Genomic DNA, 13,161 nt, shown 5'->3' on the forward strand with positions numbered 1-13,161 from the left:
GGCCATTACTAGAGAAGACCTCAGAAGTATCCACCTCCCCTGACCTCTCTGGAAAATCTTGGCACTCTAGCCTGGGGACTGCTGCTGGTCCCCAGGAGCCCATCTCACCTGCTACCTGTCTCACTGTTAGCCTTCCTCTGCTCTTTGAGGCCCATGCTACCTTCTTCGCCTGCTAGACACTGATCACACAATTTGGGTTCCTGGCTTGTGGCTCTTAGTCTTCTCTCTGCCGTTTTATTTTGACTTTGCTGCTCCCGTGGGCTGTCCATTCTGCCTCCTGGCTCTCACCTGTGACTCTGTCCAGCACTTACCCTAGGGAGCTCTGAACCTAGCCCAGCTGCAGCCTCGGATCACCCAAACCTAGTCCTCTAGCTGGAGATCTGCTAGTTTGTCTCTTCCCTGCTCTGTCTGTGCCTATGTTGAGGGGGTGGCCAGTGTCAGTCACCTGCCTCGAGACTCCAGCCCACTTCCAAAGGACTTGTGTCCAGTTATGCAACCCCCCTGTCTGCCCCCTCCCAGAGAAGATGTCCTCCCCCAAGCCCTCCCTCTTTCTTTTGTATGGAGCACCCACTTCCCTAGACCTCAAACCCATTTCCTATTTTAAAAATCTGAACTGTAGTTTTCTTCTAGAATCCTCGTGAGGATAGTTATGCAGAATCCCCAAACATCCTAACCCACATTCTCCATTGCTGTCCTCGATGGATGGTATGCTCATCACTATTTGTGAGTCATTGTGGATATTCTAAGTGGCTGATGACTGACTGGCCAGTGCTGTGTAGAATATTCATGTTGACATTTGTTGTGCAGGGTGTCTTTAAGAGGAGGGTCTCATGGGCCAAGGGCCATTTCTCCACTGTTCTGCTTTGGCAGAATCAGGCCAAGTTTGCCTACTCAAACAATAAACTCTTACAAAAAAGAATCTGCTTGCCAGGTGACCACACACAGAGACAGGAAAGCAAGTCTCAAATCCACCTCCCACTAGTGACATGGCTCAGTGATTGAGTACTTGCCTAGCAAGAGTGAGATCTTAGGTTTGATTTCCACCTCTAGAAAGAAAAAAAAAAAAAAAAGGAATCAGATCTCTCTCCCCAGTAGAGAGCTGGGGTCTTTACAGGCTGAGATGAGGGAAATAATGTGGACCTTAGATCTATGCATGTGTGATCAAACTCATGAACAATACCCAGACCTACATGTCTGTCATCACCATCTCTCATAAAACTGCTGATATCCAAATTCACTGAAGAGCAAAAAGACAAAGCAGATGAGGCTGGTCATGTCTGGAGGGCATACCATATTTCCTGTTTCACTATCAGATCCCTGCGGTCAGCAGAATTCTCTGGGTGGATATTAATCCAAAACTTGAATGTTTAAGAAGCTAGCAGCAGCTGGGAGGTGGTGGCACATGCCTTTAATCTCAGCACTCAGGAGGCAGAGGCAGGTGGATCTCTGTGATTTCGATGCCAGCCAGTTCAAGGACAGGCTCCAAAGCTACACAGAGAAACCCTGTCTCGAAAAAACAAAACAAGAAGAAGAAGAAGAAGAAGAAGAAGAAGAAGAAGAAGAAGAAGAAGAAGTTAAGCAGCAGCAGATAGCAGCACACACCTTTAAAAACACTGCAGGAGGATCCATGTGCGTTGAGGCCAGCCTGGTCTACATAGTGAGCTCTGGGACAAAATAGAGAGACCTTGTCTTAAAAAGGGAGAAAAAGGCCAGGCGGTGTTGGCGCACGCCTTTAATCCCAGCACTCGGGAGGCAGAGGCAGGCGGATCTCCGTGAGTTCGAGGCCAGTCTGGGCTACCAAGAGAGTGCCAGGAAAGACGCAAAGCTACGCAGAGAAACCCTGTCTCGAAAAAAAAAAAAAAAAAAAAAAAAAGGGAGAAAAAGAAGCCGCAAGCTAGTTAGTAGCTTATACCTGTAGGTCTAGCACTCAGAAGGCTGAAGCAAGGGGATTGCTTTGAGTCTGAAGTCACCCTAAGCTTCATCATTCTAGGCTAGTCTGCACAGTAAGATGGAGGCGGGGCAGGGAGAGAGAGAGAGCACTTTGCTTGCTACCCTTCCATCCAGCTAAGCCCACCAGCCTACCATGTGACCTTAAATATACCAGGAAGTTAATTATCTTCAAAGCTCTTGTCAGGAAGCATGAACCTGGCCCCCATAATTGGGCCACATATCTCACTCCAAGATATCTCACTCCAACTCCTTTCTTAGTTGGAAGCCTAGCCAGGGTCTGTTCCCCTCTGAGGCTGTTTGCCTTCCCACTGTCCGATGTACAACAAGCCCAACACAAGTGCGAGCCCTGAGCTCCCAGTTGCACTGCTGTGTGGGATCTCACTGCCCATCAACCTTGCTCTGCCCGAATTCCTCCAGGGTGAATTACCCCCACAGTTCTATATCCTCTCCTGACTGCCTCCCTTTCTGGAAGGCTCAAGAGCTTTCCTGGGGACCTTCGAGGGCTGACTGTACTGGGATCCTTCTGCTCCCCCTGAACCTTGCCTTCTTTGGGTTCCCCTACTTAGCACACCACTGCCCTGAAGGTTGTTAGCTGTCTGCTAGTTCTGGCTCCCTTTCTGAATCCCTGTGGTCAATAAGAGGCTTGAGAACATGGGCAATGCTAGTGTCTGGTCCTCAACTTGGGATCCTGGTGTAGTCCTGGCAGCCAGAAGCATGGACCCAGGCTCTGAGCCTTGTGAATGTGCTGTCATGTATTTAACCTGCCCACATCTTGAGGGCTCTTGTACTATTTTCAGCCCCTGTGTTTAGTATTGGCCTTATCTTCTAGAAGTCAGTGCCAAACTCCCCACCAAAGAGGTGATCTTAATTCCAACCCTTACTGTATGCATGACTCCATTCTGGAAGGTATCTGAGTGATCAGGACTGTCTATGGGCCCTCTCCAGTTCCTGACCTCTCTCTGTGTCTCACAGGCCTGAGTGCCAGGCATGGACAGGGATGCTACTCCTGGGCACCTGCCTGCTGTACTGCGCTCGAGTCACCATGCCCGTCTGCACTGTTGCCATGAGCCAGGACTTCGGCTGGAACAAGAAGGAGGCTGGTATCGTGCTCAGCAGCTTCTTCTGGGGCTACTGCCTGACTCAGGTGGTGGGCGGCCACCTTGGGGATCGGTAACCAACCCCCCTCTCCCCACTGCTCAGGCTTGAAGGGGGGCCATCACCTGGGTGCCTCAGAGAGGCAGTATGGTCAGTCCTGCCCTTGCACACAGGAGAGGAGGGGCCGATGGGGGAGGAGCTCAACAAGTATCTGGGAAGAGGCTTAACCTGTAGGAAGAGGAGGTCGGGTGTGGCAGCTCTGGGCAGTGGGTACAGAAACATGAAACAGACAGGCTAAACTGAGTCCCGTACACAGCACTCAGCCCCCACTCTCTTGGGCAGGCCGTGCAGTGCCCACCACAAGGCTCTGAACAGTGGTTAGTGGTGGTGCTCCCTCAGCCCTCTCAAAAGGTACTTCATCCCTATGACTGTCCCCATGTCTCCTCCAGCATCGGAGGAGAGAAGGTCATCCTGCTGTCAGCCTCCACCTGGGGCTTCATTACTGTCGTCACACCACTGCTTGCCCACCTTGGCAGTGGCCACCTGGCCTTCATGACATTCTCTCGAATCCTTACGGGTCTGCTCCAAGGTGAGGGCCATCTCCAGCTTCCTCCTGATGTTGCCATTCAACCTTGCCAGATAAGGGTGGAGAGAGCCCTGTGCATACCCACCCGTGTGCCTATATCCTTTGCTCAAAAGTCTGTTCTATATAACTAAGATATTTATTTGAATGACTATTCACTAGGACAGGGATGGGGGAGGGTGTTGCCATATCTTTGTTATCTGTGGGCAGAGAGAGATGATGGAGTTACCCAACCCCATGGCTCTCCTTCACAGGGTGGTGGGTCTTTGACCTCTGCTGAGGTCCCAGGTCTCATGCTCTCAAGGAACAAGAACTGCCTTCTAAGGAGCCCCATTTATTGACATGGTGATAAAAAGTTCCAAAGGGGAAGCTGGCTGATGGTTCCTGCCTCCCCATTGTGAGTAATAACAACAGGGAAGCTGTGGGTTCCTATTACCACACCCACAAAGGGACCTTTCGAGGAGTCTCTCTAGACTGGGGTTTAGAGCCCTCTAGAATGAAGAGAATACTCAAGCCTTTTTTATTTATTTTGAGACAAGGTCTCTCTATGTGTAGCTCTGGCTGGCCTGAAACTCACTATGTAGACCAGACTGGCCTCAAAGTTTTAGAGATCTGCCTGCCTCTGCCTCCTGAGTACTGGGATTAGAATTGTGTATCCTGATATTTCCAAGCTTTTAAGCTGCCTACAAACCAGAGGAAACTCTCCAAAGAAGAGTAGGTAGAGTTACTTTCCTGGAAGGGTATATTGTGTACATGGCACACATATGGAAGTGTCTGAGGGTGCCAGAGCACAGGTGAGAATCTTCTGTGTAGTCTGTGTGTACACACATAAATGTTTTAGTGGGAGGGCTAGCAAGTGTCTCCAGGGAGCTGATGTGGGGCATATAAGTGTGTGTGTGTGTGTGTGTGTGTGTGTGTGTGTGTGTGTGTGTGTGCACAATAGCCTGAGGACCAGGTAGTATGCCTGGGGCAGAGGTGTTTTGAAGTAGAGTGTTCTCCAAGGGATGTTTTACATCGCTCTGTAGAACTCTCACCCTGAATTAATTTGGTTCCTTACTTAAATGTTGCCAAAAGCCCAGCCCTGCTGGTCCCTTACAACCCAGTGAGGTAATGGAAAGGAGACACGGACGTCTTCTGGATTCACAGCCCGAACTCAAGTGGTGTCCTGACCCTCACCGGCTTTCTCTGGGAACCCGGTGACAGCATTCTCTGCTTGTTTTAGGTGTTTACTTCCCGGCCCTGACCAGTCTGCTGTCCCAGAGAGTTCAGGAGAGTGAAAGGGCCTTTACCTACAGCACTGTGGGTGCCGGCTCCCAGTTCGGGTAAGGCCCTACCTTCCAAGGGTTCAGGAAGCTTCCACCTGAGCCCTCAAGGTCCATTCCTCAAGTCCAGCTGTGATGGTCAGGGTAGAGGTACTTGAGAACTCTGTTGGCTAGTGCTTGGTTCCAATGGCTGGTTGCTGTCCCTCAATTCTGGGAGAAGTGCTACATTTGTTGCCACCACAAAACAACTGACAAGAAGCAAATTAAGAAGACAGGATTTACTTTAGCTGGTAGTTTGAGGGTACAGTCTATCATGCAGGGAAATCATGACAGCAGGAATATGAGGCAGCTGGACACATTGCATGACTGCCAGAGCTGAGAGATACATGTTGATACTCAGTTCACTTTCTCCTTTTGGAGGGGGGATTGGTTTTTGTTTGTTTTGAAACAAAGTCTCACTGTGTGCCCTGGCTGGCTTGGAACTCAGAGAGACGTCCCTTGCCTCCACCTCCTGAGACCTGGAATTAAAGGTGTCTGCCACCACAACAGCTCAGGCCGGGACCTCAGCCTATGGTTTGGTGCTGCCAACACTCAGGATAGTTCTTCCTTCCTCTCCACAGTTTAACAGTTTATAGACACATCCAGAGGTGTGTTTCTATGATGATTCTAAATCTTGTCAAGTTGACAATAAAAGTTAACCATCACAGCATGTCTCTGCCTTTCTGGATGCTGTAAGCTGGGGCTCTGGCATGTGGAGTGGGTGAGCACTTGCTTTACCCTAGGGGAGCCAGATGCTGCCCCACCCTCTGTGAGATATCCCTATGTAAGCATGCATGGAGGAAGGGCCACTAACTAGTATGTTGGGTGGACTCCTGGGAGGTTAATGGGGACTTTCTGAATCATCCAGGCTTGGGTCTACTGTTGCTGAGTTCAGGATGGGGAGTGGAGAAAGTGGGAACACAGAGGCCACTCTGCTGATTAGGGTGGTCTGACTTAACACTAAAAGCACAGTTTACATCGTGAAGTGTGAGTGTCAAAGAAACAATGGGGCTCAAATTCTACAGAGGGGTCCAGTGTACACCTTCAATCCCAGTCCTGGTGTCCTGCACAGCAGACAGGGTTCTATGCATGGCCAGGAGGGCTGGGGAGGGAAAGTGCTGCCTCCACCAAGGGTAGACTACTAGGGTTGGGGATTTAGCTCAGTGGTAGAGCGCTTGCCTAGCAAGCGCAAGGCCCTGGGTTCGGTCCTCAGCTCCAAAAAAAAAAAAAAAAAAAAAAGAGAGAGAGAGAGAGAGAGAGAGAGAGAGAGAGAGAGAGAGAGAAAGGGTAGACTACTGCCCAGGTGCTGTGCCTGGGGCACAGATGAACGCACAGGAAGAAGAAAGGCAGCTCAGCTTCACACCAGAGCCCAGTGTTCTCTCTCTTTCTTGGATGAGTGCACAGAGTGATAGGTGGAGGCTGGAGGGTGAGGCAAAAGTACCATTTATTGCATCTGGGACCATAGTACCCTGGAGCCAAAGGGAAGAGGGAGGCTGTGGGCGTGGTGCTAGCAGTCATGCTTTCGCCCTTAGAAGTTTTTCTGGAATATTATCCTCTATAACACATGGTGAAAAAGAAAGAGGAAAGGAGTATTTTCATTTCAGTGTTTCCTAAGCTATCCTTTTATCCTTACCTTTTTTCTCCCAAGCATTCACATGACAAATTGTACAGCAATTTGAAGGTCTAGAAGAAAGAAATTAGAAACGCTGCGGCAGCAGTTCCCTGCTGAGTCTCCTTAGCTGCTCCCAGATTCCCTTTGCCCAACTGTCCCACCTCCAGTCTCGGAAGAGCAAAATAGATGAGGCAGGCCATCTGCATAGCTTCTTGCCCTGGGGGCTTGACTCATTTGTGGACAGCCACCGAGGTCACTGTGGCACTCCTCTGTATCTCCCAGGACCCTGGTGACTGGGGGCGTAGGCTCGGTGCTCCTGGACTGGTGTGGCTGGCAGAGTGTCTTCTACTTCTCCGGTGGTCTCACCTTGCTCTGGGTGTACTACGTGTACAGGTACCTGCTGAATGAGAAAGGTAACTGCAGCCACGCGGGCCAGTCCGTGTGCCCCCTCCCCTCCCCACAGTGCCGCAAACATCTGTTGCATGAACTTTTCCTGGGAAGAGTGAATAAATATGTACTCCTCCCAGACAGAGCACCACCACCAACAGATCAAAGAAATGATTCCACTCAAGTCTAGCTTGGTTTCACCCCAGCATGGGTGGAGTCCCCTTCTTACCTTAATCTCCCAAGCCACTTGTAGCTGGGGCAATATTACAAAAAACATGGGCGGTAGTGCATGCCTACAATCCCAGCATTTGGGAGGCAGAAGCAGGCATATCTCTGAGTTTGAGGCTAGCCTGGTCTACAGGATGGCCAGGGCTACACAGGGAAACCCCATCCTGGGGTTGGGGTGGGAGTAAGGGGGGAGCACAGGCAAGAGTGGCTGGAATCTCAGGTGAGGGTCTAATATCAGCAGGCTCCATATTGAGGGTATCTTTGTGGGTAATCATAGCTGCCTGGTGAAGATAGTAATGACCAGCTCAAAAACCTAAGTGCTGATCCCTTAGCCTGCCAGCCCCAGCCCTGGACTCTCATCATATGGTTCCATCGAGGCTAAGGCTGACATAGGGAATCTAGCAGGTGAAGGCAGGTGGTAGGACTAGGCTGAGTCTTCAGGTAGCAAGAAGAGGCCTCAGAGAGGCTCCAGACACAGGCACGAGTTAAACATAGAACTGTACTCTCATGGGTGGTCCCTTCTGATAGCCATTCCTTAGAAGGGTGTTGCCTCCTGATAGTCACTCCTTAGAAGGGATGGTAAGATGCACCTTGACTCCTCTGCCTAGCAGCTCCTAAATGGCTGCTGTGTTAAGGACAGAGATGGGGTGCCTGGTTCTGAGAGCTATCACTGTGAAATCATTTGTTCCCCCAGACCTTATTCTGGCCCTGGGTGTCCTGGCACAAGGCCTGCCTATGGCCAGGCCCTCCAAAGTGCCCTGGAGACAACTCTTCCGGAAGCCCTCTGTCTGGTGAGCCAGGGTTGGCATGGCCAGGCAGAGCATGGGTGAGGACAGGGCATGGGGCAAAGCAGCCACTGTTGCATGGAGCTGGCTATGCTTGGCAGGACCCAGTCCTGACACTCCAGCAAATGCCCCATGTTTCAGAGGGTAGGGCCTTGGTGTCCTGGGGGAAGGACTGGGTCCCACATGGAATCAGTGTCAGGAGCAACTGGCAGCTGGGTAGAACCCTGAGCCTGGTGCCCCACACAGGGCGGCAGTCTGCTCCCAGCTGTCCTCGGCTTGCTCCTTCTTCATTCTGCTCTCCTGGCTGCCTACCTTCTTCAAGGAGACCTTCCCCCACTCCAAGGTGGGTAATGCTGCCTGGGTCCTCACAGGGTCAAGAGGGCAAAGCTTGGGGTATAAAGGCCCTTGTGTGGGGGTGGTAACACCCTTTGCTTGGTAACTCCATCACTGTATGGGCTTCAGGCCTTGAGATGACAGTCCATTTGGGAACAGACATTCGTTCAAGGCTATGAGAGCTACCACTGTAATAGCTGTAGCTACCTCAGCCCAAGAAAGCCCCCTCTCTCAGGGCTGGCTAGTTAAGCTGCTGATGGCACATCCAAGCGAGACCTGTGAACACCAGAGTTCTTGGTCTATAAATTCCCAGGCATACTGGCCTGGCTCTAGCCCTATAATAATAAGGAGAGCATGTGGGGAACGTGGCTTCTGGAGCTAGCCATTAGAGGGCTCCATACTTGCCCAGGGGGCTGGTAATGGGCTGTCAAGGCCTGTCTTCCTGGGAACCTCTGCTCTTAGGCCCAGCCTGTGGGTGGGCAGAGCTCAACTGACATGGTGAACCTAGGGTGGTCCTCTTGCCTGGCTGTCATCCAGAGGCTAGGTGCCACCCTGGCCACCTTTGAGGTATCACCTCTCCCTACAGGGCTGGGTCTTCAATGTAGTGCCCTGGCTGCTGGCAATTCCTGCTAGTCTATTCAGTGGCTTCCTCTCTGATCGCCTCATCAGTCAGGGTGAGTGTTGGGGGAAATCATTGCAGGTAATCCACAGCCTCAGGGATCTCACTCCCCTCTGGCAATGCAGCTGCCTCACTGGGGAAAGGCCATACCACCATCCTGTGACAGACAGACAGACAGACCATCATTTAGAGTCAGCTCAAGGAATGGATGTAGCCTGGGGCTGAGGAGTCCCTTGTATCTTCCGAGGTGTCCTCTTTAATGGGTAGGGTTGGGGACAGTAAGAGGATCCTAGTGAACATAATCCCGAACCTCTCCATGGAAAGGAAGGCATCTGGTGCGTCAACTGTCACAGGTACCCAGCTCTGCTCTTGAATCTTCCAGAGTTCCAGGGGCTATACTGCAGCCCTACGGGGCCATATTGCAGCCCTGTGGGGAATGCCCTTACAGACTCAGGTGTAGAGGACTGGCACATGTGCGCTCATTTGCAGGATACAGGTTCTCCTCAATAGAAAGTAGCACATATTCATTGTGGTAAGATCAGGTAATTTGAAGAAACTCAGAGGAACTGGACTAAGCTTGCCTGATAGCTGACACTTTTGTAACAGCCCATGGGGCTGTCCTTCCATGTTTCTACCCAAACTGCACCACAGGAAACCCTCTGACACACATACTGAACATGGGAGGGTTCAAACCATGAAGGGAATCTCCTGTCTGGAACCCTGAGGTGTTGCCCTGGGCACCCATATTCCTCTTCTGTGATTTTTGGGGGGACCCCATTGAGGACACATTTAAGAGTCACCCAGATAAGCTGATGGAAACTCATCCTGGGTCTTTCTCCTTGCTCAGGTTACAGAGTCATCACAGTGCGTAAGTTCATGCAGGTAGGAAAATCATTTGAATCCCTTGTCCTATTTTTCTATTGCTATGATAAGGCACTATGATTAAAGCAACTTATAGAAGAAAGAGTTTCTTTAGAGCTTTTAGTTTTAGAGGGTTAGAGTCCGAGACCATCATGGTGGGCAGCATGGCAGCAGACAGGCATGGCCCTGGAGCAGTATCTGAGAGCTCACATTTTGAGACACAACCACAAAGCAGAGAAAGAAACACTGGGAATGGTATGGTTTTTTTTGAAACCTTATAGCCCACCTCTAGTGACACACCTCCTCCAACAAGGCCACATCTAATTCTTCCCAAACAGTTCCACCAACTGGAGGCCAAGTATTCAAATATTTGAATCTATGGGGACCATTCTAATTCAAATAACCACATCCTTCTATGGACATCCCTACTTCGTTCTGGTCTCCTGGGACCTGAGGGTGTGTACTCAAATCTCCTGACTTCTTGAACCAGGCTGAGATCAAAGATACAAGCTGGGAAAGTTATACCAGGTTTCATGGTCTCAGAAGCAGCACTTGCTCTTAGGCATTGGCAGGGTCAGCTCAGATTCAAAAATCTGGGATATCAAACCATCAGAGGTCAATCTACATCAATAGGGCCCAGAAAGGGGCTTCTGTAGGTGGCCCTGGAAGATGTTCTGGGGTCATTATTGGCTGATCCGAGAACCTTTTCTGAGTTCTGAACATGGTCTGTGTTCTATGTGTTCAGGGCACATAGGGTAGGGAAGCCCCAGCCTGGAAGGAGTTTTTAGGTAGAACCAACCTGATCTTGTTCAGAACACTAGGGATCCTTTGGGTGGGGCCAAGACAGGATAAGCCATATTGGCCAGCATGGCTCCTGGCCCCTCACCAGTCCTGTCCTGCAGGTGATGGGCCTTGGTCTATCAAGCATTTTTGCCTTGTGTCTGGGTCATACCACAAGCTTCCTCAAGGCTATTATCTTTGCATCAGCTTCCATTAGTTTCCAGACCTTCAACCACAGGTAAGAGTTCATGGTCTATTCCACGGGCTGCCAGGTTTTAGAGCATTCTGGCTCAGGGACTTATGAAGATGGAGTTAGGGAAAGCTTACCATAATCTGTCACAGTGAACAGATCTGAGTACTGAGCTAGGGTCATTCAAGAAAATAGGGATGCCCCCCCACACCCGGTACTGGGAGGAGGGCCTGGGAAGAGGAATGAACATAAACACCAGCTTGATGCCCCTCTGCAGTCTGTTCTCTTCCTTTTGCATCTTTTCTCTTATTCCAAGCAATAGCAATCTTAATGAAGCATCTTCGGGCGCATTAGGAACCCAGTTCAAAGCTGTTTCAAATTAACAGACAGCGAGCCTCCTGAAGCATGCTTTTCTGGCCTTGTGTACATTCTCAGGAGCAGCTTCTGGTGTTGTGTCAGCAAGAGAGTGGGAGAGCTGGGGTGTGGGGTAGATGGTGTCAGCAGGCCTAGCAGCACTGGCAGGTAGGAGCAGGGGCAGGTCTGGGTATCTTTTGGTGACTTATAGCCCTCATTATGTGCTAGTAGCCCCTTCAGGCCAAGCAGAGGTGGCCAAGCCTGTGCCACTCACATGCCTTCCTGTTTCCTGCAGTGGTATTTCCGTCAATATTCAGGACCTGGCCCCATCCTGTGCCGGTTTTCTGTTTGGTGAGCCGCTTGCTTATCCCTGCTTCGTTCCTACCCTTGCCAGTGGGCTGTCCCAGGTGGGTGGGCTGCAGAGCAACGGGGGGTCTTCTCATGGTGTCTCTCCCCACAATTTCCTGTTTGCAGGTGTGGCCAACACTGCAGGGGCCTTGGCAGGTAAGGGGTGGCTCCAGGCCCAGGCCTAGAGGTTCTCTTGTTCTTTGGTTGGGTCAATTAGGACATGAGCTTGGACTTGGAGTCAGGGTAGAGCACAAACCCCAAGATGGCCCAGGGGGTCACAGCTGTGCCAGCTGAGCTGCCACTTGACTTGGGTAATGGTGGGAGACTCCCAAGCCATTCTGCCCTGACTGTCCCTCCACCGGGTACCTGGGCTAACAGAGGTTCGTTCTCTACCTTCTGCTTTGTTTCTCTTGGGTGGGACGTGGCGTGGGGACACCATCAATATGTAATTTGGAATGGCCTGTGAGGTCTGTGTCCTCTGAGACTCCTGAGACTGAGTCTTTCGTGGTCCACAGCTCAGATTTTGAAATTTATCTCAGGGTCTTTGGAGGAGTCTATAGTTTACCCTGCTCTGCCCTTAGAGCTCACTGATATGTGGGGCCAGCTTCCCTGGAGCATCAGTCAGTCTCTGCCTCTTTTGTCCAGGTGTGATAGGCGTGTGTCTGGGTGGCTACCTGATTGAGGCCACTGGCTCCTGGACGTGTGTTTTCAACTTGGTGGCCATCATCAGCAACCTGGGACTGGGCACCTTTCTGGTGTTTGGGAAGGCCCAGAGGGTGGACCTGACCCCCACTCATGAGGACCTCTAGCTCCCTGACTATCCACTCCCACCCAGGACCCTGATGTCAGCAGCCTAAGGACAGCAGTTCTGTTGGTGAAACTCTGAATCTGCATCTCAGATGTATGAGCAGACAACAAAGACCATGGTCTCCTGGGGAATCCTAAAGAATTGGAGAGATAGGTGGAGACAGACACATGAACCCACACAGGCCCAGTCAGGAGTAGAGTCACGGCCTCTCTGAGCTTAGTCAGGACCATCCTGCCCTCCTCTCAGATGCAGTGGGATGGCTGCCTGCTCTCATGAAAGCTGCACTACTGATGGGAGGCGTTCACAGCTCCAGTCTATGTGGGTGGTTTCTCTGATAAGTTTTCTCTGTGTTGAAGATGTTTTGTATGCTGGAGGATGTTCAGGAGCAGCTCTGACCCCCACCTACTCCTGGCATCTTCCAGCCTCCATCTCTCCAGCTGAGTACCCATGATAAGACAGGCCCCCAAGAACCTCAGTGCTAGAGAAGCCATGGTTTCTGCCTCTCCCCCGAAGTCAGTCTGCCACTCTAGCTGGACCAGTGTGCAGTGGGCCAGAGGTCCTTGCTTGCCTCCCCAGCCCCTCCCCAGCCCCCGCTCCCTTCCTGTGGATCCTTCAGCACTACTGATGTGTCCTGGGTAGGTAGGTGCCTGACACTCCTTGGGCTCCGGCTGGACACCCCAGCTGTCACAGACCCCAGAACTCAGAGAAACCTTCCCCACTTTCTGGCCTTGTTTTTCTACCTCCCCTTTTATACTTGTGGAGCTGTGGTTTGATGAACTGATGGTGAATTCTCCAAGATGCCTGTTTATATAGAGATTATCTTTATATATGGTGAATCTCACCAAAGCCTTATTTAAGTGAAAACTATTAAACTATTTCAAAGAAGATTGTTATTTTATTCACCACCTTTTGTTGCATTGACCTTTT

General features: G+C 51.0%; 1 protein-coding gene across 10 annotated transcripts in view; it reads left to right on the forward strand.

Annotated features, from left to right (window-relative positions):
• The window catches only part of Slc17a9 (solute carrier family 17 member 9), a 34,695-nt gene that overhangs the window by 3,421 nt on the left and 18,113 nt on the right, over positions 1-13,161 (forward strand). For 4 of the 10 annotated variants that reach the window (XR_005091454.1, XR_005091456.1, XR_005091455.1 and 1 more), the window contains exons 2-12: positions 2,923-3,120; positions 3,495-3,634; positions 4,851-4,950; positions 6,824-6,954; positions 7,851-7,947; positions 8,188-8,284; positions 8,861-8,948; positions 9,741-9,775; positions 10,657-10,772; positions 11,374-11,429; positions 11,553-11,582. Coding sequence is in view for 6 of the 10 variants with exons in the window: in XM_037205468.1 (XP_037061363.1) it covers positions 2,923-3,120; positions 3,495-3,634; positions 4,851-4,950; positions 6,824-6,954; positions 7,851-7,947; positions 8,188-8,284; positions 8,861-8,948; positions 9,741-9,775; positions 10,657-10,772; positions 11,374-11,429; positions 11,553-11,582 (1,088 nt within the window). In the remaining 4 variants the exon portion in view is untranslated. Of the gene's footprint in view, positions 1-2,922; positions 3,121-3,494; positions 3,635-4,850; positions 4,951-6,823; positions 6,955-7,850; positions 7,948-8,187; positions 8,285-8,860; positions 8,949-9,740; positions 9,776-10,656; positions 10,773-11,373; positions 11,430-11,552; positions 11,583-12,071; positions 13,140-13,161 lie in introns of those variants that run through there. The other 6 variants (XM_037205469.1, XM_028885317.2, XM_028885318.2 and 3 more) reach the window with 6 other exon arrangements.

The sequence above is a fragment of the Peromyscus leucopus genome, chromosome 4 (genome assembly GCF_004664715.2).
Source record: "Peromyscus leucopus breed LL Stock chromosome 4, UCI_PerLeu_2.1, whole genome shotgun sequence".
Classification (NCBI taxonomy): Eukaryota; Metazoa; Chordata; class Mammalia; order Rodentia; family Cricetidae; genus Peromyscus; species Peromyscus leucopus.